Genomic DNA, 27385 nt, shown 5'->3' with positions numbered 1-27385 from the left:
CTTTCATTCTCAAGACATAACTGAAATCAGAAATATATACAGAGTAACAGATATAAAAATGTCTGATTTTTTTATCAAACTATGATCCTTAAATAAAGGACTTTAATGCAAGAAAATGGAAAACAAGTGGTAAGGTAAAGAGGGATCAGCCATGCAACACTGTCCTCTACAGATTTTCAATAGTCACTGCCTGACTGCAATTGATTTTAATGTAAAATAACAAAACAGAATATTATGAGGGAACCAAAGATGATAAGGTTATGTATAATAGTTTCCAATCTCTTTGGTGCCAAATTACTGTATTATCAAGATTTCACTTTGATTACTTCATGGGTATAAAGTTGTAAAAAAAGTTTATTTTACATTGTGAATACATAATGAGAGGGGAGAGAGAGAGAGACTAAAATTTTTGATGCTGTTGATAAGTTTAGCCAAAATAAAATTTCAAGCAAAGCTTTCATAATAAGGCACTGATAAAACCTTCAAGAATTTTAGCAAATTTTGTTAAATCATAATTTTGAGAAATGCGTTGAAATCAAGCTAATTAAAACAATTCTACAACTGTTGCGTAATCTAAGTATATAATACCTGATCGTGACTATCAAAAGCACTTGCAACAAGCAATATTTTATAATTGGGTTTGCACTATAATTTCCTGTATCCAACTTTTACATGACTAATGCCACAATAATTTATTTCTAAAAATTCTGAGCACTTGTGAATGACCCATAAAGGATTTCTATGATGAGAACTATCCAAACCTAGTTTTTCATTTTAAAACAAATAAATAAGAGTAAAGCATTCATTCAGAAATCTTTGTGTGCTGTATGAAGCTTCCTATCAAATTAGAGCAATGTACTATTGCACTTAAAAAGTGTCAATAGTAACTACTTGAACTAAAACTGTACTTACTCATCATACTCGCAATTGAGGTATTCGTGTTTTTCATGAGCGCATTTATAGGCAAGAGGCCAAACTTTTTGTCGACAAGCCATATGCTTTATGAGGAGGTGTGCACAATAATCTCTATTTTCTAAAGGTATTTTGGCAGAGTCCATCTCCTCCACAGTTGCAACCATGGCTGAAAAGAAAAGTAAAGTTGTAATAAAATTCCAGCAGTTCACAGCATGGTAACCATATGCGCTGTATCCATCTTGTAAGAAAAGATGGCCAATTAAAAATTTACCTACTAAGAATACCTTTTCCCATGGAAGTGAGAAATGCCTCACTTAGAGCATATACCCATAAATCCTCACACATTAACTATACAGCTTAGTTTGCTATAGTCATCAACAACTACTTCAATTCTTTATTTCTTCAACATTACCCTTTGCTTGTGTGTGTTTTTTTTTTTATGGAATTTGAGAGCATGCTTTAAGCACACCAAATATGGTGGAGCAGGTCTTCACTGACATGAAATACAGTATCCTAGTCTGCATTTTCTATTCCAGCCTAGTCTTTGAATTATATTCATGATACTCTGTACATTGCTTTGTATTCAACAACACTTACAAACATCTTGCTTCTGCTGAAGTAGCTCTAGGCCATGGTGTAAATTTTAATAAATAGAGGACTGTATCTTATAAGAGAAATTTACTGCTTTTGAAATATTCAAGTTTGTATCGTGTAACATTCGTGAGAAAGTCTGTATCATGTGTAACACTCTTGAGAAAGTTTGTATCGTGTGCAACACTCATGAGAAAATTTAAATACTGTATATTTAAAATTCAGTACAGCAAACTCCTAAGCCCTACCTAAGATAGTGACAGCATCCTTGGCCCCTACAATAATCATATTCTACAGATTACACATATATAGTTAAATGAGTTATGTCGAATTTGAGACCTTTTTCCTAGGCCAAACCTTCTGAAATAAGTAATGACCATGATATGCTGTGGTTACTTTTGAAAAAAATGTCATTACTGTACTATATTTCTACTGATGCTACTTTTGAATATTGCTCCTCTTCCCATCTATACCACTGGGTTCTCTTGTTTGAATATGCCGGTGAAGATATATGACTGCAAAGTTGGGCATGAAAAGTAATATGTCCCATATTCAGGCAGGAATACACCTTTCTAATTACTATGTGATACTGTTCAGTCCTTCAAGTGTGCATAGCACTGACTGGCATGTGCAAATATTTCATTTATGAGAAAACTAACCAATATGGATAGACAATTCCTCTTTTTTTTTAATTAATACAGGCTAGCACTGTTGTAACTACCCTTGCTAGCCTAGGCACAAGCTAAGAAGAAAAATAAAAAAAAAAAGGTATTTTTTTCTATTTTCATAATGGTTCTCAAGAACAGAATTTTTTTTATGCTGTTCTTAGGGTGTCCTTGAAAAGCTCCGTAAGAAAATCATATTAAAACTATCACAACTGGGCTGACTGAAAGTCCAGGATGTATAAACTATTATAGAAAATACCAACAAAATTTCCATAACACAGGGTAGGTGAAACCCATCCCGACCAGATCAGGGCATATTGCCCTATGTAAGATTAGTTCACTGGAAGCTTTGGGCATGATGTAATAAGTTTTTTGGCAACTTTGAGCAAAAAATGAGATTATGCCTGAACCCCCAGTCTGCAGTTGCTCCACAAACCTACTGCGGTAAAACTTAAAACTATTACCACACCCTTCTAAGTTCAGCAACTTCCAATTTAAGTGCAAAATGGGCGCCATGTTTAGTACCAGCCCATTGGAGATGAACGTAAACATACTACGATGAGAGAAAATACCATAAACATAAACAAAAACATGGACAAAAGGTGGAAAATACTCCAGCTGGCGACTGGCGGGAACCAGATTGCAGTGGTAGTTTCAAGTTTTACTCCTTCTGGTACAAAGATAGTTCAAGTCTTTCTTTTACACTTTGATATCCATGCCTGTGGGGATAAGCAGATGATAATGGGCTATGTGCAGTTCATGCAAGTGGGCCTGAAATTAGAATATAAATTTACCATTAAAATATAAATTTACCAATAAAAGAAGTAAAGTTGCATTTAATTCACTTTCTGAATAGCCTAGTGCCTGCAACCTTAGCCAGTATTCCGTGAATACAAAAGTAATTAGGGAGCCGTATGTTCAAGAAGGGATTGGCTAAGGAAATCTATTATAAAAACACCATACTAACCTAAAAAACCCTAACCTAACCTAACCTAGTAAGCAGTGTTACTTAGCCGGGGGTGGACAGAACCTCCCAGTAGAGGAAACCTGTTTACCGAAAGTTCCCCTAGGCTATAACAGTGCGCATGCACGATAGTATTCCAGGATGGCCAGCATACAAAAACATAATTAGTTCTGAGGTTAATTATAAGTTAATTGCAGTCAATCGAGAAAAAATAACGATAAATTCTTGATAAGCAACCAAAATACTATAGGAAAAGTCAATTTTAAAGGAAATACCCGATGCAGAGCTAATGCTTAATTGTACCCCTTGGTAGGCTAGGTTGAACTGCAGGGGCTGGTTTACGCCAAGAACACTGGCAGCCTAGTTAACTAGATTATGCTAGCTTAGCCTAGAGCCTATAGACCAGGAACTTGGACTAACCCAGAACAATATTAAGCTCAGAATAGTAAGGATACATTTTTACTAGCCTAGGGTATTCGTAGGACCGTGCAGCAGCCTACTCACGATAATCCACTTACTTCTCTCTTTTCTACCTTCCGGGAACCCATACAGAGGATCAAATGTCGGACCCTTCGTGTAATCGGGGGTAACAGTCGGATCAGTAAGGTAATGTGACAAAGCTGTACCCATAGTTGCGGAATTGTTAAATTTAGCAACTTGTCGGCCTCTTCCCAGCTGATTTCCGTCGACAGACCAAGCGCGGGCGAACTGTTTTCGTCAAAATTATATGAAAAATTTGTTGTGTCCGTCATCAAACTAAAGACAATCAAGAGAGTTTCATAGACTGCTAACCTTAAGCTTACTCTGGGATTAATCAGATATCTTTAAGGGGTCTCTGTTCTAGTCCGCTCACTATGGCAGCATAAGAAAATGTGACAACAACTCTGTTCAGAAAATTTAAAAGCAAGGAAAGGCTTCATGCATTGAATTTATGGACTTTCACGTGAAAATAGAAGGCAGAAGTTCAGTGCCAAGAGCTTTCACGTTATTCACACAATGTGCCCCTATCTATTTTACATAGATCACATGTTTCATAGTCCAATCTTTATCTGTTAATTTCCCTAAACTTCAACACATCTAACTCCACAGATACCGTCTAGGCAGTCCATTTAACAACCTTTTCTTTTAGTTTTCATTCAAGAATCGTACTTCATTTTAATAAAAAAAAAAAAAAGTGAGCAAAACCATTCCTTCTACAGATAGGAATTTGTTACCAAGATATCCTTCTTTTCATCAAATCTTCCGTAGAGCTCTACTTTACCTTCCTTGACTTAACTATTTTATCATTCCTTTTCCCACCATCTTGTCTTTTATAGCAACGTATCCCAAATCCTTTATGAGTTACACCGTCATTATTCAACTATCCATATCAGCACGCTGTTCTGGTTTCCTGGCTTCCATTTACCATCACATATATATTTTTTTGCAATATATAGGCTACTCTCGACTTCCTGGTTTTACAAATACTCTGGGATTCTTTCGTCAGTCTCTACAACTGCTCTTTACTGTAACTAGTAATCACTGTAGGCCTAACATCTACGAGCCTCAGTCACCAAAGACATTTACAACCATTTTTCTGTAACGGAAAATTATATATACGTCTTCTATCTTTTTCTTTTCGTTCCTCCTCATTCTATCGTAAACAAGAACAACAAACAACAACAAGAACAATAGTAAAAATAATAATACAGCAATACCTGGGATTTCACTTTTCCTTTAATTGCACTTTCGAACCAGTTCAGCAAAATGTTCCGGAATTGTCGTTTTTTATATTTTTTTCGGCTAATGAAAGCAATGCTGCAATAAAAAAATTTAGCGCTGGAAATACTGTAGCGTAAAATAACAACAGATATACTACCTTTTCGAGTATAAACTATCAGTGTCCAACATCCCAGTACTTTGGAAGGAAAAATTGCAAGAATAATGAAAGAGAATGCTGAAGGCTTATTATAATTCATGGGCACCCCTCTTCCTGCCATGGTTTATGGACCTAATTGACTTTTACTGGATAAAACCTCTACTTATAACAAAATTTTAAAACGATTAGTAATTTAACTTAATGTGAGAAAACCTGAAAGCATTTTGAAACGATAACTTTACCATCTGCTGTTCCTGAATAGTGGTAAAAGCTAGAAAAAAAATACGTAATCGATCCCTTAATCCGTTTTGTGAACACGAAAATTTTACCTGAAATTATAAAGCTTGAATGGAAGAAATACGGTAAGATAGAAATAAGGGGAAATTTTCCCCCATGAAGTAATTATACCGCATATGATGAACTCTCCGGTTGAGAGTTTGTTGCTTGAATGTTTGCTTGAGAATATCAGTAGTTTTCCTAATAGAACGTAAACAATAAGATATAGAAAAGATACTTAACTATTAGTCCACAACGTGAATACGAAGAATGGCTCCGACGCACGAGGTTTCAATTAAAGAATTTAAAGAGGATAAAGTGAAGAATGCTAATATAATAGTAGATTTCCTTCAACATCTAGAGGTATGAGTTGCAGAAATATTTTATTTAGGTTAAGTAAAGTGTTAGTTCTAGCCTAGTCTCGGAGAAGTGCTACGGACCGCTAGGTTAGCTAAGTGGCCTAACCTACTAATCTCCTCTAGCTTAATTTAGAATATTGCTAAGGAACTAGTCATTCCCAAGCCACAGTTTCTCGTTTGAGAAGGCAATACTAACCTATGTAGGGGTCGAAAGTCTATGCCAAACAATAGACTTAGACCAGTCTTTGGCATTTGGGTCGTTTCGGCCGTAAGTCATTTGGGCCGTAAGCACGTTTACGTGCAAAATGGGCTCCGTATTTAGTACCAGCCCCTTGGGGATGTACGTAAAACATGAAATAATAATGGCAAATACCATAAACATAACATCTTACATTGTTTTGGATGTTGCGACGTAAGTGACTTACGGCTGAAATGACCAGGACCGAGTCTTTGCTACTTTAGGCCTAGTCACATTAGGCTAGTTGGTAAAACTTGATGAACAGCTCAGTAGCAATTTGAGATTAGCAAATGCTGGGTAGTTTGCAGAACGATGGAAGCTAAGTCCATTGTCTCCAAAGTTTAGTGTTAACTATGGGATTCCAGGGGGTGGGCTTGGTGCCCTAAGTAAGATTAGGAAGGTAAGGTCTGGTTAAGTCAGACATGAAATTCTAGGAATGGTTTGGTTAGTTTACGTGTGCGGAACCTATCCTATCGTTCTACACTCGCCCCGCCAATCCTATTTACCCCAACTTAAGTCTAGTATGTTCCCTTAACAAATGGTTCTATAAGAGTGGCAGGCTTAGGCTTGTGTGTGATGTTCCCCCAAACCCAAGGTGAATAAACTAGATGATAAATAGCCTAAGGATGTTACCTGTTTGAAGTGTGTGATCAGCCAATTGGTTTGCTTCCCAAATCATTTGGTGGAATGTAGGCTATATGTTATGCACTTAATGTAGGCTATGACAAATTGACTGCTTGTCAAAATCTTCAACATATATTTTCTAACTGCTTATCATGTGGTGTTTCTTTTTGTCCACGATTTTTTGTGCAAACAACATGGATTCCCATAACCATACATTAAGCTATTCTAAGGGGGGAAGTATGCAACATATACTTCACATAGACTCTGAAAACCAAAATAGAATCAAAATCTTATCTTCCCAGAAACTGGTACAACGACATTTTAAAATATCCAAAACTAAACTAACCTAGCATACCTAACTAACATGGAGTGCAGTGTCCCACTCGACACAAGAATTCATCCCTTGAATCCCCTCTCACTTAGTGAACCTAAATGTATTGCATACCATAACATTTTGAGATTGGGGTGTTGACATTAGGGACAAATGTCTCCATTCAGAAAAGAAATACTGTACTTGGAAGTTATGAGATTACCTATGTGTTGATGAAATTATGCAGTAAACAATCAGTTCATTATTATTATTATTATTATTATTATAATTTGGCAGCAGACCCTCTTTTAAACAGGTTCTATTGAATATTATTGCTGCTTCAGCTGCATTTATTTTGTAGAAGACTTTTTCTATTTTCCTTATTGCGGACTTCTCTTCAGTGAGGTGCGTGCTAACATTTATATTTGTCATTTCATGGGGGAAAAGTCAAAATCTGATTCTGCTTCTTTATATATTCTATACAGTTAGTTCTATACAATTGTTGCCATGCGGCGTTTGACAGAACTCTTCTGTCATTCTCCAGGGAGCTAGTAGAGACTGGCAGATTGCATGGAGGTCCTTCTGAATTTATACACGGGCTTCAGCGGGGTCATGGATGGCGAATTCTGATTGGTTGCAGTGGCGAACTGAAGCCAAATTTCTTGGCTCGATCCTGACAGATCTTCGCAACCTGGGAATGTCATTCATTCCAGCGTTCCCATTGGCCTGCCGTTGCGTGATGTCATGCCGGCTGACATCATCGGTGGATTTGGCTGCTATTGGGCTGCGGATGAATGATGTCATTATCTACTCTTTCTGTCGAAGTCGGGGAGTGTCTCGAAGGCGCCCTCGCTCATCAGCATCTCCATTCTCAGGGTTAATCGTTTTCAGGTATTCGTTGGATTTGGTGGGTGTTCTGCATTATTCTTCTTAAATTCGTGGGTAGGAGCAATGCCTCCTCCGCGTCAGTATTCATTGTTGGTTTTCTCGGCAATGAGGAGCGCCTCTAGCAGGCGCAGACGTCGAGGGGTGGCGGCTCTCGATTATACTTATATTTTGTATAATACTGTCGCGGGAGATGGAAATATTGTGAGTAGCACGGGCGTAGTTCATGATGGCACCCTCCTGGGCGTGGCAGGAGATCCTTTTGACAGGCGCATCGTGGTCATTCCAATATAAAGCGCCGGGGCATCCTCGGACAGGACATACAAATTGGTAGACCGTTCTTCTGCTTGAGGGTTCTCTTGCTGGCGGAGAGGGTTATTCTTCATCCCAGATCACGGGTGCGGCGGTTCTTATAATAAGTACAAGATTTATTTTCTTACTGTCTTCGATCGGGGTGACGTTTTCCATGACGATTTTCTTCATGGAGTTCTCGTCCTCACGGTACTGGGGATGCATCCGGGCTTTATAATAGATCTTTATGTCATCTTGGGGGGCAGGTTGTGTTCTCACCATTGTACCATTTTCCAGGCCAGTTCGAATTTCTTTGTTGACGAGCTTGTTGGTGAAACCATTGTTCACCAACATTTGGCAGCGTTCAATTCCTTGTTGGTGTCCTGCCAGGTGGAGCAGTGGGAAGGCCCTTTTAATGAAGGTCCTGACTGTCGTGTTCTTAAACCCAGCAGGGCACTCGCTATCCCCATTCAAGCAAAGTCCCAAATTGGTGGATTTTTGTGTAGACTGATGTCTTCAAGTTCCGTTCGTCTTTGTGACCATAACGTCGAGGAAGGGGAGCCAGTCGTCTGTGCTGAACTCGACAGTGTAGTTCAACACACTACATTGTTGGAAGGTCAGACGGGGCTTCAGCCTCCTCCTCGTTGTCTGTGAACGAAGGCGCCGTCGATATATCGGGCATATTTCTTGGCCGCTGGATTCTCGAGAAGACGTTCTTCTCTGGTGCCCATGTAAAAAATTTGCAAAGAGGACGCCCAATGGAGAGCCCATCGCAACGCCATCTTTCTGTCTATACATGTGCCCTCTGTGCGTAGTGAAAGCGCCATCTTCGTACAGATCTCAGCAGAGCCTTCAGGGAACCTTCTGGGATGTTCAGGGGTCATTGTCGGCTCTCTATAGACTTTGTTTGGGATAATATGGATGGTTTCATCCACAGGTACGTTGGTGAATAGACTCTCTCGTCCAGAGAAGCGTGGTCCCTGCGCCTGGAGTCTCGGATCACTGAGAATTCCACAGAGGACTTCAGGCTATAACTGCTTGGGACGTGAGGGGGTCAAGATATGATTTAGTCGTTTGGCGAGGCGTAGGTCGGGGCAGGTGTTTGGCTGATGATCGGGCGGAGGGGATTGCCAGCCTTGTGTGTCTTGACATTCCCATACAGGTAACCAAGTTCAAGTCACCTGCGATGGGGGAAGATGGACAGAAGATGGTTACCTGTATGGGAATGTCAAGACACACAAGGCTGGCAATCCCCTCCGCCCGATCATCAGCCAAACACCTGCCCCGACCCTACGCCGCCAAACGACTAAATCATATCTTGACCCCCTACGTCCCAAGCAGTTATAGCCTGAAGTCCTCTGTGGAATTCCTCAAGTGATCCGAGACTCCCGGGCGCAGGGACCATCGCTTCTCTGGACGTAGAGAGTCTATTCACCAACGTACCTGTGGATGAAACCATCCATATTATCCTAAACAAAGTCTATAGAGAGCCGACAATGACCCCTTGAACATCCCAGAAGGTTCCTGAAGGCTCTGCTGGAGATCTGTACTGAAGATGGCGCCTTTCACTACGCACAGAGGGCACATGTATAGACAGAAAGATGGCGTTGCGATGGGCTCCATTGGGCGTCCTCTTTACAAATTTTTACATGGGCACCGTGAGAAGAACGTGTCTTCGAGAGAATCCAGCGCCGAAGAAATATGCCCGATATATCGACGACGTCTTCGTTCAAGCAGACAACGAGGAGGAGGTTGAAGCCCTTCGTCTGACCTTCCAACAATGTAGTGTGTTGAACTACACTGTCGAGTTCAGCACAGACGACCATCGCTCCTTCCTCGGCGTTATGGTCACAAAGACGGAACGGAACTTGAAGACATCAGTCTACACAAAATCCACCAATTTGGGACTTTTGCTTGAATGGGGATAGCGAGTGCCCTGCTAGGTTTAAGAACACGACAGTCAGGACCTTCATTAAAAAGGGCCCTCTCCCACTGCTCCACCTGGCAGGACACCAACAAGGAATTCGAACGTGCTGCACAAATGTTGGTGAACAATGGTTTCACCGACAAGCCTCGTCAACAAAGAAATTCGAACTGGCCTGGAAAATGGTACAACGGTGAGAACACACAACCTGCCCCCAAGATGACATAAAGATCTATTATAAGGCCCGGATGCATCCCAGTACCGTGAGGACGAGAACTCCATGAAGAAAATCGTCATGGAAAACGTCACCTGACCGAAGACAGTAAGAAAATAAATCTTGTAATTTATTATAAGAACCGCCGCACCCGTGATCTGGTGAAGAAGAATAACCCCTCTCCGCCAGCAAGAGAACCCCTCAAGCAGAAGAACGTGGTCTACCAATTTGTATGTCCTGTCCGAGGATGCCCGGCGCTTATATTGGAATGACCACGATGCGCCTGTCAAAAGGATCTCCTGCCACGCCCAGGAGGGTGCCATCATGAACCACGCCCGTGCTACTCACAATATTTCCATCTCCGCGACAGTATTATACAAAATATAAGTATAATCGGGAGAGCCGCCGACCCTCGACGTCTGCGCCTGCTAGAGGCGCCCTCATTGCCGAGAGAAAACCAACAATGAATACGACGCAGGAGGCATCGCTCCTACCCACGAATTTAAGAAGAATAATGCAGAACACCCACCAAATCCAACGAATACCTGAAAACGACAACCCTGAGAATGGAGATGCCCTGATGAGCGAGGCGCCCTTCGAGACAATCCCGACTACGACAGAAAGAGTAGATAATGACATCATTCATCCGCAGCCCAATAGCAGCCAAACTACTGATGATGTCAGCCGGCATGACATCACGCAACGGCAGGCCAATGGGAACGCTGGAATGAATGACATTCCCAGGTTGCGAAGATCTGTCAGGATCGAGCTTCCGCAGAAATTTGGCTTGAAGTTCGCCGACTGCAACCAATCAGAATTCGCCATCCATGACCCCCGCTGAAGCCCGTGTATAAATTCAGAAGGACTTATGCAATCTGCCAGTCCTCTACTAGCTCCGCTGGAGAATGACAGAAGAGTCTGTCGAAACGCGTCGCGGCAACAATTGTATAGAACTAACTGTATAGAATATATAAAGAAGCAGAATCCAGATTTTGACTTTTCCCCATGAAATGACAAATATAGGCGAGCTGTTAGCACGCACCTCCACTGAAGAGAAGTCCTAATAAGGAAAATAGAAAAAGTCTTCTACAAAATAAATGCAGCTGAAGCAGCAATAATATTCAATAGAACTATTATTATTATTATTATTATTATTATTATTATTATTATTATTATTATTATTATTATTCTGAAGATGAAACCTATTCATATGGAACAAGTCCACATGGGCCATTGACTTGAAATTCAAGCTTCCAAAGAATATGGTGTTCATTAGGAAGAAGTAAGAGGAGGTAAAGGGAAATACAGAAAGAAGAGATCTCACTTATTAAAAAAGAAAAAATAAATTAATAAATAGATGAAAATTGATTAAACTGTAAGGAGAATAGTATTAGGGTAGTAATGCATTGCATCTTTGCTTGAACTTCTGAAGTTCCAGTTGCATGACATCCTTTGGGAGTCTGTTCCACAATACAATGGTGTGAGGAATAAAGGGCCTCTGTAAGTTAGAAACTTGACAGTGAGGCACATTTATTGCATATTGGTGCTGCTGTTCAGCAAATCTGGTTGCTCTCAGCAGATAAAGGGGATCAGGGATTAATTGTGAATGTGAAGATCTCTTAAAATACAACTTATGGTCTCTTATGACAAACAAGAGACCATCCGTCAGTGGTCCAGGTCATAACTGCTACTATTAGGAAACAGAGACCTACCACTGCAAACCATTCGATCTAAAAGAGATCGATCTCTGGCAGAAGCAGACATCCACACTGCAGAACAGTATTCCAGTAGACGAAGCACAAATGACCTAAAACATGATGTATTAATTTTATCACTGTTGTAAATATATGAAGCCTTACAATGAATACCTAACTTTCGTGCAGCATTTGCTTTAACTTTCATTAGATGTTTCTCAAAAGTAAGATGTGAGTCAAAACCTATACGTTGAATAGTTAAAGCTTCAGACTCATTCAGCAAAGCTCCATCCACCTGAAGGGGGAGGATGGGGTGGGGAATCTGTACAAAGTGTTCTAATCAATAGCGTTTTCGTTTTACTGGAGTCCAGCCTCATACCCCACTGACTACACCATTCCTTGATCCAGTCCATGTCCCTATTGTGGCTGAGGGCAGTTTCATTTCACATAAGTGAAGACTTTACTACACCCACAAGTGTTGCATCATCGGCATACTGAGCAATCTTGTTTTCCAGGCCAACAACCATATTACTTGTATACACCAAAAATAACAGGAGACCATGAACACTAACCTGTGGAACTCCAGACACAACAGTTCTTGGTTCACTGAAGATCCTATCAACAGCAACTCGTTGCTGTCTACTTGTAGGGAAATCTTGAAGTAATCTTAAAACATCCACCCACTCCAAGATTCTGAAGTTTATAAATAAGTGCCTTGTAATTTATTAAATGGAAAGCAGCACTAAACTCTGTTTGAATTACTCTGCACTCAAAACCCTTATCAAGGTTCCCTTGCAAATGGCATGTCAAGTCTAAAAGAGTATTGCAGGTACCTAACTGCTTCCTATATGCATATTGACTACCAGCTAACAATCCTTTAGATTCCACATACTGTACTTACATAGTGGCTAAAAAATAAGTTTTTCAGCAACTTTGGAGAGCACAGGGAGAATAGAGATTGGCCTGTATTTACTGCAGTCTGCAGATATGCCACTGTTTGGAACAGGCACTGTATAGCTAAGCTTGCACTCATCTGCAAAGATACTTCATTGGACGACAACACACTAGAACATTTTTTAAAAATCAAGGGGAAGAAACCATCACGGTCTTCTCCATCCCAGCTGTCAAGATTACCCAGAATTTTTGTAACATTCCCTGGAGCAAAATGCAAATTTTGTAAGAATAAGTTCAGGATGACAAAAGAGAGCCTCGATGGCCAGGTCGGTAGAGCAGCAGCTTAGGACTTCATAGAGGTCTGTGGCGTGGGTTCAAATCCGCAGCCGACCGGTCGAGAGGCGGACACTTTGCTATCCGTAGACACCCGGGATTATGTATAATCAGCGGATAGGTTTGCTAAAAGCAAATGGGTGTTACAGAGTAATACACACGCAAACAAAGCCACTCCAACATCTTCTAAAAACATAACAGACACCTCACACTTCTCGAACTGTCGACCTAAGCTCAACTCTCGTCGGTGCTGGGAGAAAGGGAGCTGGTGATTTGTATGATACATGCACATCAGCTACCGCTGGTCTAAGCGATGTCAGGCAGGGCAGCTGATTGAGACTACGGTCTACCCCAAAGCCAATTCAAAGTCCTTCAAAAGAAGGCAATCTTACCCCATACAAAAATGGGAAAAAGCACGTTAAAAAGAAGAAGAAGAAGAAGGCTCAGGATGACAAATATCAGGAAGAGGGTCATCCTCAGTTTATTGCTTAGCTTCGAAAGCTCAATGAAACAGGTCAGCCTTTTCCCTGTAAACACTCTAACATCATCTGTTAGTAGTGGTGGAATGGAAGACGAGCCTGACCTAAAGATAGATGATGCCAATTCAAGCTTCCTTTTCAAGTAATTATTGTAATTTCTCTCAGCTGTATGGTAAGCACATTGAGACTCAACAAAAATGGTGTAATTTTCATTTTTAACATCTTATCTCCATGCATTGAATTTTGTCTGTATGTCATGGTAGGCTTGTTTACATATATCATTAAACAATGGTTGGTCATTTGTCCTAAATTTGAAGACCTTTTTAGGGACATATCTTATTAAAATAGCCATCAGCATTTCGTTTACCTTCTTCTTGGGATCAGGATCTAATATAGCATCTGAAATATAAAGTGCTTGACAAACTTCAATTGGCTCTAGATTTCAGCCAGACCGTTTTTTCAATGGTGGCATTAGGAATATACTGATTGACAGATATGTCCATCTCTGTGGTGCAATGATCAGAAGTGCCTATATATTCACAGACCTTGGACTTCACAATAGTCGGAACATCTGTGAATATGAGGTCTAATCTATTATTATCAGAAATATTTGTGGGTTCCTCAGTTAGCTGGACAAAACCAAAGTATACACAGAACTCAAGAGCAGAACAGCCATGTTGATCTGTGGAATTTGAATTTAGCCACTCGCCGTGCTTTGCATCACAGTCTCCACAAACAACAAATGAAGCTCTTGAATCCTGTGACTGAGCCATACTGATTCTTTCCAAAAGGCAGTCATATATAGAATTGTTGATTTTTGGATTGCAGTAATCAGCAAATACATGAACATTGTAGAACCTACTGAAAATTTTAAAACAAAGAACGTCATGGCAACTACACTCCAGATTTTTCTGATGATAAATAGGTCATCTTGACTTAGTGTATACAGCCATACCTTGTGCATGTGGGATGTTATTTTACAATAGATAAAGTCAGGGCCATCAAACCCTGGGATTAAAAACTCAACCTTTGACTTGTTACTACTTTTAATAGTCTCAGATAAAAACATCAAATCGTAGACATGGGTACTTCTCTGGAGATCAAGAAAGTTTGACCTTAAGCCTCAAATATTTGAGTAAAGTACTCTGCAAGTTTTCATACTGTAATGAGTAACAGGCCCAGGGTTCAGCTCGATGTCTCCCGAAAGAATTGAAATTAACAACATAAAATCAATATCAAAACTAATAAATAGACTCATAACAATAACACAATATCAAAACTAATAAATAGACTCATAACAATAACATTGTAAATATCAACAGAATAATAAACAACAATACCATCATCAACAGTATTTACATTATTTACAAAAATTCTGTTAAAAGTATAAATATACATAACCGTATGTAAATGAAAAAAGCACTGAAAGCAACTGGTCAACAAGGTGGGGCCAGCACACCTTTTAAGGCAAAAGAAATCCGCCAGGGTTGCCACAACAAATGGGGGAGGTCTGTCAGGATAGATTTAGAAATCCATAATCATACATAATATTCATGTACAAGGCCCAGGGACCTTTAAGAGGTACCTTCAGGCCATCAGTTTGGGACTTACTTATTACAATGTTTGTAATTTCTCCAACTTGATTTTACTCTTTATTGGTGAGAAATTGTCATAATTGAAACATCATTAAGGGTTAGGTTAGGTTAGGCTTGATAAGCTTGTGTTGAATTCAAATTAAACAATGCCCTAAGAATAGGAGAAATGCTAGCTTAAACTAGTGCTAGCTGCCTTACTTATCAGTTAAAAGCTCATATAATAGACCAGGCTATGTTAAGCCACTTTGAATTGAGAATTTTCATATATTCATTTTTGAATTTAGAATTTTCATATTTTCATATGGTGTGAATTTCAGTAAATAGGCTAGCCAAATGAATGTGCACAACAAATTCATTTGTTAGATATCATAGGTGAAGTTATGTTGTTTAAAGGATTGTCCATGGAGCTGGGGAGCCCCAGTCGTTGTAGGACACCACATCTGAGTGTGGGGTTGGATTACAGTACTGTACTGTATTCCCTTGCTGTGTTTATGGTCATTTGGGTATTTGCTGTAGCTTTTACCTATTCATATTTTTACTCTAAATCCTGTTGTTTTTGTAATGTGCAATGTTTTATTCTAGATATCATTTGGTTAAGTTTAGCATAGGTGCTAGCTATCTTGTTTTTCACTGCAACATTAAAAATCAACATAAATTTTTGTTCCACTGTTTTTGCCTTTAGAAGTACTGTTTAGCTACTGCCAGTAGTATGCTTGTCTTGTAATGTAGAGATCTAGAGGAAATATAAACTGTAACTTTCTAGGAGGAAAAAAACTATAATGAATTTTTAGTACAGAAAAATTACTGTATCAGTTAGAAAAAATGGAAAACATTCACATGCACACACTGTGCACTCTATTTGTTCTTTTACCTAGAGAAATAAATCCTTGTGGTCCAAAACATAACTACTCCTTTCTCTAATTATGAACAGAGATTTCACTTGTACAGTAATGGCAGCAGCAAGCTTGCTAAACAAACTTCAGGTATGAAATTGGTGGCTTTTGCATAATACTTATAGTGTAAGCCTCTATTAAATGATCTTCAGATGGAAGTCCTCAAGGCCAAAAACTTTTGGATATGTGGGTATAGAGGGTTATGAAAAATATGTCAAGGTACAGTACAGGGCCATTCAGTATTTACTTTTAATTTTTTTTCAATTGTACTTATGTATGTAATCTGCATGACCTGAAATTAGCCACTGAATTTACATCTGTTTTATCTAATTTTTTTCAGGATAATGATAAAAAGAAAGTAAAATCAGGAATTATTGGCCTTAGAGCCATTTTCATTCACTTATTGAAGAATGGTGACATCAAAATCCATGCTGATATACCAGGTAAGATGGAGATTTATATACCGTTTAACATTTTAGTGGGGATTAGTACTATTATTTCCTTTGAAAAGTAATTGGAGATTCTTTTTTTTTTTTATGTCAGTAGCTTCCAGAGGGTTGCATGTTCAGAGTTCAGTATCTGTTCAAGTGGGTCTGACCTTGTTCCTTGAAGTAGATGACCCAGACGCCTTCCATGCCCTCATAATGGCAGACATCAAGAAGTAATTACAGGGTATGTTAAAAGGGTCAATGATTACCTACAGCTGAGAAGTGTGCAGGATGATCCTAAAGTTATCAGGGCAGTTGTCGATGTCCTTCTAGAAGCCATGGATTCCACCTTTAGTGGTTTCATCCTTGGCTCTGGTGGAGAGGCACAAAAACTATTAGTATCTTAGGTTTGGTCTAAACAAATAAGCTGTTGCTTGATGAAGCCTCGCAACAAAAGAGAAAGGGAAGACCAGAAAAGGTCAACTTTGCCTGGAGAGGACCTCTCAGGAATAGAACCAATGACTGCTATGTGAAGTAATCTAATCATTAATAACCATGAGGAAGCCAGTCATTACTGGCAGTGCAGTAAAGTTAGTTCTGGTCATAGGTGCTTAAAACCCAATGGTCAGCCAGGTATCCTGAACCCAAGTAGGGGATAGCTTGATGATGAAGCACTCAGGTGAAAAAAAAGTTGTATTGCAATACACTCCCCGAACACCTGAATTTGCCCGTAATCCCACTAGCCCGAACAATAACACTGACACAGGTGTGTGCGACACGCCCACTTTCGTCTATTGCTTTTTGTTTGCGCTGCTGAATGGTTGTTCCCTTCAGCAGGGCGGGATTTAATCGTGGGCGGCAAACAGCTGTCAGATTCTTCATTGCCTCAAGGATCTCAGTCTTCTGTTTCAGATTTAGCGAGTTCAGAGATAGTTAAACAGATAGAGGATAGGATTACAAGCAGTATGACAAACTTAGTAGCTAGTCTTTACAACAATTCTCAGGTAGGGATAGTAGTAGCGTTAGGATGTCTAATCCATCTTCCTTTTCAGCTCCTGCCTGTTCCAGAACCAGCCCTAACGGGTGCTGAAGGTAATGGCGAACCGCAAGCCTCCGAGTGAGTAGGTTCTGCCAGTCCCCTCAGCGCAGAGCAGGCAGTGAAGGACCTCCCTCCCCATCCCCTTGTAGTGTTGTTGAAAAAATTTAATGTTGAGAGTGTTAGTCAGGAATTTATGCTCCGGCAAAATTTTCGCCTTCATCGCATATGTTTCGGTCTGGTGCAAGGTCTCCTCCATCTAGTGAGGCGGATTCAGGTGTGTCTCTTTCGGCTTCTAAGAATGGCTTGTGTGATCAGTATGGGGATGTGGCAATATACAATGCAGATTTGTTGGGTCTTTCAAAAGGGTATAGACTTTTGGTGAGAGGTTGTTTTTTTAATGGGTTTTCTAACATTAGAGAATATGTGACTCAGAGGTGTCCAAAATTCAGGTCAGACATGCTTCAGGATTATCAGGGATGGGCGGATTCCATTTACCGTTTGTCCCTTCGTTCTTAGAATTCTGCTTTTTCTTCTGGGTTATCTGTAGCTTCACCTTCCGCACCCTTTTAAGTCTTCTCCTCAGCTTTTTCTTCTTCTGCCCTTCCTGCAGCTTCCACATCTTCCGCTTTCCCTCTTTCTACGAACCCCAGCATCTCCTCTTCTCAGATAGCTCTTTCTTCGTACACCACTCCTCTGTCTTCCGCCTTTCCCTCCACAGTACAGCCTTCCTTGGTAGGAGGATCTTCTGGACAGGTGAAAACACAGTTTCGGCAAAATTTCGCCTCAGGCGTTTTATGTTCCATCCCTTCGGGTATGCGCAACCCCTTGCTTCGGCTTCAAGCATCAAGTATTCCAGGTATTTCACAGGGTTTGCCTGTCACTTCCAGTTGGGGTTTGCCATCCACGGCTCTGGGCTGGGCTTGCGGTACCTTCTCTGATCAGTCCGCGGCTTTCATCACCTACATTTGCTGCTGTGGAAACTCCGATGGCAGCTCCTGCCTCTTTCATTCTCCCTTCTTCTTCTTTTTCATCTTCTTCCGTCCCTCCTTAAGCGGTTCCACTTGTGCATCCTCCCTCAGGGTTTAATAATGTGGGTTTGGCTTCTCTCACTCGTCTTCCCTTTGGTAGCAATGTGGAAGCAGTTCTGGGTCTCTCGGTTCCTCCCTCTCTTCCTCTCTGCGGAATCAACAATGTGGATCCAGCTCCGGGTACCGGGTTAGGTGTAGGTGTTCAGCATTCTGAGTATGGCGGTCTGTTTGCAAACTCTTTGTCATCGTCTGGGCTCTGTTCAGTTCCTCCTCCTTCGTCTGTCTTGGACTTTTCGGACATGGCGGAACAGGATTCTCATCCGAAGGTTCAGGAAATTCCGAAAGATCCGGAATGTCCTCTTGCCAGTAGTAATGACTACAGACATATGCTTGAGTATGTCACTTCTTTGTACCCTCAAGCAAGAGCTCTGGACCAACCGCATTCGTCAAATCAGTCTTTATTTGAGTCCTGCTCCCTTTTCGTGTGGGCTGGTTTGGTCTGATCGGGTTAGGCAGGCCTTGGAGAAGGCGGACGGTCATCTGGCATGGGCGGTGGCTTCTAATAGGCAGGACATTTCTCTTCTTTCCCCACATAATGCGATCTATTCAGTTCATGGTAATCCTTCGGCAGGTGTCAGGTTGCCACTCAACGATTCTGTTGAGGCAATCCTGTCTAGGTCTCTGGCATCATCTCACCTCGAGGGATTTCTCTCAGGAAGCGGCTCTGGAGGACGTGTTGCATAATCAGACTGAGGCTCTTTCGCACTCTCTTTGGATGTTGTCTGGGTTAATGGGTTTCTTAAAGAATGACAGATATGTCCCTTTGGATCTGGGGCTGTTTGACAGTTTAATAACTTCTGTTTCAGGCCAATGCCTTGGCTTCGTCGACGACATTTGTTAGTAAGAAAAGACGAGATTTCTCTCTCGGTCATCTTCCCCTGCGTTATCCAGACGTCGTAGGGGGTATTGCTTAGAGCACCTTCAGCCTTAGCCAGTTCATTGTTCAGGGATGAGGATGTGGCCAATATGGTGAATTTTGTGACTACCAACTCAGCTGTGGAATTACAGCTTCGAAGTCTCCCCTTAGAACACCCAAGAGGGTGCATTTTGCAAACAAAGCTGCAACAGTGTCTGCTTCTAGGCCCTCTTCGTCTCAGGATTTTACCAAGTAGGAGATATGTCCCTCGTCTGTTCCAGTGGGAGGTTCTCTCGCTCTGTTCTGGCAAGATCTGGAAGGAGTTGGGGGCAGAGGATCGGGTTGTAGAGGTCCTGAGGATGGGTTATCGAATTCCTTTTCATTCCCTTCCCCCCTCTGTCCTCCTCCCCTGTCAACCTTCTGAGTTATTCCCCGTCTTCCATCAAGGTGATGGCTCTAGTGAGGGAGATTCGGGGCCCTGTTAGAGAAGGGTGCGTTAGAACCAGCTCCTCCCTTTCCAGATTTTACAGTAGAATCTTCATCGCATCAAAAGCCGGAGGTTCGTGGAGACCCATTATAGACCTTTCGGGCCTCAACTGTCAGGTGGTTTCAGTGAAGTTTCATATGGAGACTTCGCAGTTGGTGCTGCGGTCAGTCAGGAGGGGGGATTGGATGGTCTCAGTGGATCTATAGGACGCGTACCTCCAGATTCCTGTTCATCAGGATTCTTGGAGGTACCTCAGGTTCGTGTCTTCTGCCGGCACCTTCCAGTTTAAAGTTCTCCCCTTCAGGCTGACCACATCACCATAGGTGTTTATGAGGGTCATGTCTCCAGTGTTGGCAATTATGCATTGTCGGGGATACTGGATGTTGAGGTATCTAGACGATTGGCTGATCCTTGTTTCCTCTCTAGAGTAGCTAGTAAGGGCAAGGGACTTCTTTTTAAAACTATGCAGGGTACTAGGAATTCGACTAAACTTTGCCAAGAGCTGCCTAGTGCCAACACAATCCATGACCTATTTAGTGATGAGGATTCTTTCTTTTCCTTTGAGGGTTTTTCCAACCCTGGAGAGGATCCAGTCGGTCCTTCAACAGGTAGAGGTGTTCCTGTCCAGCAGGGAACAGCAGTATCAGCTTGGAGAACCCTCTTAGGGAGAATGTCTTCTCTTTCTCTCTTAATTCCAGGGTCTCGTCTCCGGATGCTCTCTCTTCAGGTATGTCTCAGGAATCGCTGGGACTTCCGCAACGAGAACGTGGTCATAGTCTGGAACGATTCGTGCCTGTCGGATCTTCTGTGGTGGTCAGAAGAAGGGCATCTGACACCCAGAAGGTCTATCGACTCCCCTCTTCCCAACGTTCATCTGTACACAGGTGCCTCAGATCAAGGTTGGGGAGCAACCTTGAGGAAACCCAGGCTTCAGGCCTCGGGGGGATCAGGAACGAAAGGAGTCAATCAGTCTTCGGGAACTCAGGGCAGTAGAAGCCCTCAGGTGTTTTTCAGACCTAGTGCGCAACAGAGTAGTGGCTCTGTTTTGCGACAACGTAACTGCTGTGTCGTATCTGAAGAACTCGGGGGGAACAAGATCAACAGAACTCAATATTATAGCTCAGAGAGTCCTGAGATGGTGCGAAGAAAGGAAAGTGTCTCTTCCTCCCCAATTCGTATCGGAAAGTCTCAACGTGCTGGCTGATTCTTTAAGTCACTCTCTTCAAATATTGGAGGGAGAGTGGACTTTGGCTCAGGACATAGTATGTCAGGTTCTCCAGAAGTGGCCAGCAACTGTAGACTTATTTACGACAAGATTAAACCATCGTCTTCCGGTTTACTTCTCACCAGTGGTGGACCCCATGTCGATAGGCACCGATGCGATGTTACAAAATTGGAATCAGATGCAGGTGTATTCTTTTCCTCCTTTCGGGCTCATTCATCAAGTAATCAGGAAATTGAGGGAGAGTGTCAAGACGGCTATGACTCTAATAGCTCCTTGCTGGCCCCAACACCCTTGGTTTCTGGAACTCTTAGAGCTCCTCACGGAAGTTCCGATGTTCCTACCCATCCGGAAAGATCTTCTCAGACAACTGCATTTTCACCATTATCACCCAAACCCTCGTGTGCTGAACCTAGTTGCATGGCGACTATCAAGCAAGCATCTAGACAGACCAGACTCTAAAGCTGTGGCTAGACAGCTTTCTTTCAGCTTGAGAAAGTCAACCCACAAGCTTTACCAGGTCAGATGGACAGTGTATAGAAGTTGGTGTCGTAAGGAAGGTAACTCCATCTCTAGGCCTTCTATTGCTAAGATAGATGATTTTCTTTTATTCCTTCGGAAAATGAAGGGCCTTTCGTATTCGGCTATTGCTGGCTACTGCTCAATGCTTAGCAGTACATTTAGCTTCCATCTCCTCGAAATTTCTAGTAGCAAAATCATCCATGGTTTATTACGTTCTTTTAAGCTTGAACGTCCTGTCTTGCCGACTTGGACCCCTCGGTGGGATTTGTCGGAAGTACTTCAATTTTTACGTTCCCTTGCTTTTGAAACCATTGAAGCTCTAACGTTAAGACAGCTGACTAAGAAGGTGCTTTTTCTTACGGCTTTAGCTACAGCAAAATGGGTGGGCGAGCTTCAGGCGGTGTGTAGGCTGGTCTCCTATGCAGGAAAGGATATGCATTTGTCTTTTCTTCCGGAATTTGTGGCGAAGATGGAGTCGAAAGTTAACCCTCTGCCTCGTTCGTTTAGGGTTCTTTCTCTGCAAGAGTTTGTTGCTGGCGATCCAGTGTTACCAACCATTTGTTATGGTAGCTCAGTGACAAGATTTTACCTGCAGCATTGGTAATGCTGGCTGTTAAAATTCCCGCTAGTGGATTGGTAATTGAGAGTTGTTTGGGCTAGTGGGATTAAGGGCGAATTCAGGTGTTCAGGTAGGTATTACAACACAGGCAGTCCCTGGTTTACGATGGGTCCGGCTTACGACGTTCCGAGGTTACGACGCTTTTCAAATATATTCATCAGAAATTATTTCCCAATTTACGACACATGTTCGGGTTTATTGACGACGTCAGACGTCAATCCGACGGAAGAAATATGGCTCCAAAACAGCAGAATAATAAAAATTTGGAGTTTTTGATGAGAAACTCAATAAAAATGCAGTTTATATTGTTTCCAATACACCTAAAGCATTAAAAGTAAGGTTTTCTTAGGATTTTTGACAATTTTCAACGATTTTTCGGTTTACGACGATTTTCGGTTTACGACATGGCGTAAAAAACGGAACCCTGTCATAAAACGGGCACTGCCTGTATTAGTTTTATTATGAAAATTTCATTTTTCAGGTAAAGTGTGGTTGGAAGCTGAACACTGTTCAAGTTAGAAAAGACCTTGTTATGGAAGAAAGCCATATGTCAGTGTAGTCAGACAAAATCTGGCAAATGAGATTTTTGGCTTATGTGTGCTAGTCAAGAGGCACAGGGAATAATGTAGCAGCAGTTGTCATTCCCAGCATTGGCCATTTAAAGATGGCCTTGTTTAGGAATTTGAAGTTATGACAAGCAAGGATAGTGCATATCTCTCTCTCTCTCTCTCTCTCTCTCTCTCTCTCTCTCTCTCTCTCTCTCTCTCTCTCTCTCTCTCTCTCTCTCTCTCTCTCTCTCTTGTTGAGACCAACTTCTGCAGACTTTTGCCTACATTTATACCTCCCATAGTATGAGGCTGTGGGTCATTGTAGTAAGGCTATACTTTCACTACAATCAGGTTACAAGAAAATATAGAGTGCTTTAAATTTGATGTCTGTGGTCGAAGTTGCTGGAGATGTTAATTTTCATGTGCCATGCTTTTTTCGGTGATTTCAGTCATATATTCTGGACTCTTCTTGAGAAGGGCAGCTATCCCAAATGGAAGGTGATCAGCTAGCTGCTGTCATCATCATCTACCTCATTAACCTAGAGAACTTATATACTAATGCCCAAGTCATTATCCAATCTGGGCAATGCATGTTCAGTGGTGACCAAACTTGGTTTGTGGTGCTTTATATGAATACAGGTACTGGGGATCAAAAACTGCACAGGCATCCATCTGCAAGGATTTTTCAAGAAATACTGTCAGCAGAAGCTATAGAGCTTGACTGAATTACGAGTACCTGTTATAAACATGACAATTATTTTCAACCATCGGATTGAAGCCTGAATAACTTTGTTATCAGCTCCCTCAACTAATTCTAAAGCATATTATATACAGCACATATGTAAATAGATAACCCAGGATTATTTTTTAGTGATTTCTATGTGTGAATATTTGTATCAGTTTCTCAATGCTTTTCCTCATTTCAGATGACCTGATGACAGCAAGTAAAAAATTTGATAAGTGGTTATATGAAAGATACAATGAAGCTTTTGAAAAATTAATTAGTCTTCTAAGACATGAAGGTCAGTGCAGTTTTGAAATACTTTTAGCTGTAGTAATTTTACAATTATTGTCTTTATGTATGATTTTTATGTATCAGTTGATTTTGCCAGAAGCTATGTATGATTTTTATGTATCAGTTGATTTTGCCAGAATCCACATTCTAAGAGGCAGATATTGCCATCTTTGATTACTCTGTTAGGACCCTTATCAAAATTCTTTTAATGAGTTGTTTGGGCCTTAAGCTTGGTTTGTATGACACACTATAAACACACTAAAGATTCATTAAGATATCCTTTCAGCCCATCTGCATTGCTTTCCATGTTTCCATTTGCTCTCTTTTTACCTCTCTGTCTAATGTTGTCTGCCCCCACCATCATTTTTTCTTTCTGAAGTTTATTGCTAGGAGAGAGAGAGAGAGAGAGAGAGATAAAAAACAAAAATAGGTGCAGGATGGTGTCCTTCCATAACTCAAAATGTGATTATTGATGACCAGTTGATTAGCTTCAAAAGACATGCAAAAGTTACTGTACAAATTTCAAGTGAAGTTGAGAGACAAATTTTTATGAGTTATGCTATGAGACATGGCAAAAACTCAATGCTTGTAAACATAGGCATAGATTTGCAAATACTGTAATGCATATTGCACAAACAAATGCGTATGAACACATTAGCTCACACACTGTGTACAAATCAAGTAATTTTACTGGATCGCTGAGCTAATTTATTTAGCTTTCACAGGGCTGGCCCAAAGGATTTGTCTTTATGTATGATAAGGTTGAGATTTTTACCATTAAATTACAGCGTTGTAAAAATTTTATTATGGGATAATTATAACAATGGAGATTGTAATGAGGTTTCTTTAACTGATTTGTTCCCAAAACCTGAAATTCATTGTCGATTATATTTAGACATTCACACCAACAATATTCAGGCCATGCAAAAGTGACATATACATATTTTATACATATTTTATATTTCCAGCATAGCTGCTCAGGCTGTCTGGCAGCTTGTTCAAATTTTCATCCTCATTACAAGTATTCAGCCCTCACAATGAGTGAGCTGGTACATTGTATTTTCCTTTTGTTGTAGATGAAGCATACAATAAAACACCATAATGAAAGGCAAACAAACTTTCCTTGGAAGGGATCCAGAGTTGAAACAGGTGAAATAATTACCATAGTACTTAAAAATTGTGTAACCATATATTATTGTGGCCTTTGCAAGGAGTTATCTCTAGAATATGTTTAGAAATGTAATGAGAAATGTTTATTTAGTGAAGTGTTTTCTCAGGTTTGTTTTAGGATAAGGAGTTATATAGAGGGCAAAAGAAAGAAATGAGAGAAAAGTAAAGGGCGTAATCAATACATCATGGGCTAAAGAATCTAGGGTACTATTAAAGTGAACCACACAAGGAACATTGCGAGGGGTTTATTGGAATTACATTTGTCACTTTTGCTATTGCTAAACTTTGGACTTCTCCCTTTGCTTCTGTATCATTACTCTGGTAACTTGTTTTCCCATTGTACCTTTTTCTTGTGTTCTTTAGGCCTGGGTTATAGACATTAGGTTGTCCATTCCATTGGAAATAATATTAATCAAATTATAAACAGGTGCTGTTAAAGAAGCTGCCTTATCAACAATAATAAAGTTAATGAAAGCTGAAAACCGACGCCCAGTCCGTAAGAAAACCGAAGGAGGTCTAGTTTTCCAACTCAGAGGTTACAAGTAAGTAAAAATGAGTTGTTGAGATTTTATGAAGAAATTCCCAAATCAGTTCTTAGACAAAAAACTTTCTTTGGACAAGAAATTAATATGATGGACACTAAATATGGGATATGCTGTATTACTTTACTTCCCTTGATAAAATTTTTTTCTTTTCAGGCCTTGTTGGATGAACTCATATCAGATAATTATGATCACCAGAAATGCATAACAAACTTGAAAGAACACACAGAATGTCACGATTTTTTGTTTTATACCCTTAAGGTAAGTCACCTTGTTTAATATTTATTAATGTAATACATACCCTACTTTTCAATGTCTCATATCCATTTGTGTTTATGGCATGTCAGCATAAATTGGACTGACAATTCCTTTGCACAGACTGTAAAGATGTGAGCTGCTATTTTCCGTTAAGAAGATGTATCAGAAAGAGCTGTATAGTGATCAGTATATACAATGTAAACATGTTTTTTTACATTTTTAGCAATGATTCCAGTATAACTGGTTATTTGCAACAGTCATTCACAATATAAAAACTGGCATAATTCTCCTAGTTGATTACGCTCATTGCTAAGGGGAATCTCAGTGTAATCTAGCAATATTCTTTTAGTGGTAGAAGTAACCAGATTCTGGTTAGTGTTCTTGGTGCTCACTTATCATTTTACTTCTTTATCAAACTCTCTTTCAGAACAAAATTAATGCCCTCCTTGCTTGTTACTTTCAAAAGTGTCAGGATATACAGGCCTGTGTTTTGTATGCTAAGTAAAATTGTATTGCTGACTAAGCAAGAAGAGACAGTGGTGGAATTTTTTGTTCACTGGTAAATGCTCACTTTTTGTAGTGGTGCCAGTTATACTCCTTGTTTAGGTGTGTTTATTTTAGTGTAGTTAAGCTTACCCCCTTTTTTTTTTTTTTTATTCTAGGAACACATATACAGCAAAAGAATTTTCTTTCATTTGTAAAGATTTGCCAAATTTAATTAGGTTAAGTAAGCAGTACAAATATACTTTGACTGACAATGGGCCTTTGTTCCAACAGTGCCTAATATTATGGTATAATTTGATGGGATAATGTTCGCATAGCCACTAATTACTGTGGCTTATTAGTATTTCTACTTAACTAAAATCCATGCTACTATTTTATATGTATTGTAACATCCAATTAACACAGTGATGGCGAAAATGCATGTGATACCTGTACTTCATTTGCCAATAGTGCACTCCGAGGCTGATGGATTTGTTAGGCTTTAATGCCAACAAAATTTCTTGCCAAGCTCACTTATTTAAAGGAGCGGGTTAGCAATAAGAAAGTCTGCAAACTATTGCCGCCGTTGTTGAAGCCAACAAAAAAATCAATTTATAGCATTAGATTAAATTGTGATAAATAAAGACGTCTTAATATCAATTCAACTCACATGCCAATAAAACAGTCAAACGTTAGCAGAAATTTCAGTAATATTGCCCAAATATACCATTACAGCTTTCCCGCCATTATGAAGCGAAACATTTTTTAGCCAGGAAGGAATATTCGATTGGGACGAACAACTTCATGAATCGCATGAATGATCGAACATTTAAGATCAGAGAAGGTATAGGTCATCTTCCAGACTGCCGATGATGTTAAAATATATGAGCTGAACATAGAAGCAAATGGTGAAACTTCAACACTATGGCAAACAATTCTCGAAATTGGATCATCGGTACACAGTTGAAGCAAGAATAGCCAAATTGATGATTCTTTGATGAAAAAGGTTTAAAATGCCGTTCTTTAGCCGATCGTATCCAGTGAATACTGCTCGTGCTCAGAGAAACAGAGTACTGAGATTAACTCTTGACTCGTCAATACTCCAC

At 40.4% G+C, this 27385-nt stretch overlaps 2 protein-coding genes across 2 annotated transcripts in view; one reads left to right on the top strand and one right to left on the bottom strand.

The window, feature by feature from the left end:
- ND-B18 (NADH dehydrogenase (ubiquinone) B18 subunit) overlaps positions 1-3861 on the bottom strand; it is a 4302-nt gene extending 441 nt beyond the window's left edge. The window contains exons 1-3 of the mRNA XM_067088082.1: positions 3654-3861; positions 913-1081; positions 1-20 (exon numbers count right to left, since the gene is read on the bottom strand). The exon at positions 1-20 is cut by the window's left edge and continues 441 nt beyond it. Of these exons, the coding sequence (XP_066944183.1) occupies positions 1-20; positions 913-1081; positions 3654-3765 (301 nt within the window). The 5' untranslated portion in view covers positions 3766-3861. The remainder of the gene's footprint in view (positions 21-912; positions 1082-3653) is intronic.
- A 1616-nt stretch (positions 3862-5477) lies between these two features.
- On the top strand, positions 5478-25817 carry LOC136829147 (nucleolar complex protein 4 homolog). Its single transcript, XM_067087472.1, has 5 exons — positions 5478-5632; positions 16343-16445; positions 23738-23833; positions 25424-25538; positions 25695-25817. The coding sequence occupies exons 1-5, from the start codon at positions 5540-5542 to the stop codon at positions 25744-25746; spliced, it is 459 nt and encodes a 152-aa protein (XP_066943573.1). The 5' UTR covers positions 5478-5539; the 3' UTR covers positions 25747-25817.
- The last annotated feature ends 1568 nt before the right edge of the window (positions 25818-27385 follow it).

The sequence above is a fragment of the Macrobrachium rosenbergii genome, chromosome 44, assembly GCF_040412425.1.
Source record: "Macrobrachium rosenbergii isolate ZJJX-2024 chromosome 44, ASM4041242v1, whole genome shotgun sequence".
NCBI lineage: Eukaryota > Metazoa > Arthropoda > Malacostraca > Decapoda > Palaemonidae > Macrobrachium > Macrobrachium rosenbergii.
Note: the sequence above shows the minus strand (reverse complement) of the source record. Positions and strands in the feature narration are given on the sequence as shown.

Coding starts and splice junctions, on each gene's coding strand:
- LOC136829147 (XM_067087472.1), top strand. CDS start 5,540: ATGGCTCCGACGCACGAGGTTTCAATTAAAGAATTTAAAGAGGATAAA. Junction 5,633..16,342: donor ATTTCCTTCAACATCTAGAG/GTATGAGTTGCA, acceptor AATTTTTTTCAG/GATAATGATAAAAAGAAAGT. Junction 16,446..23,737: donor AATCCATGCTGATATACCAG/GTAAGATGGAGA, acceptor TCCTCATTTCAG/ATGACCTGATGACAGCAAGT.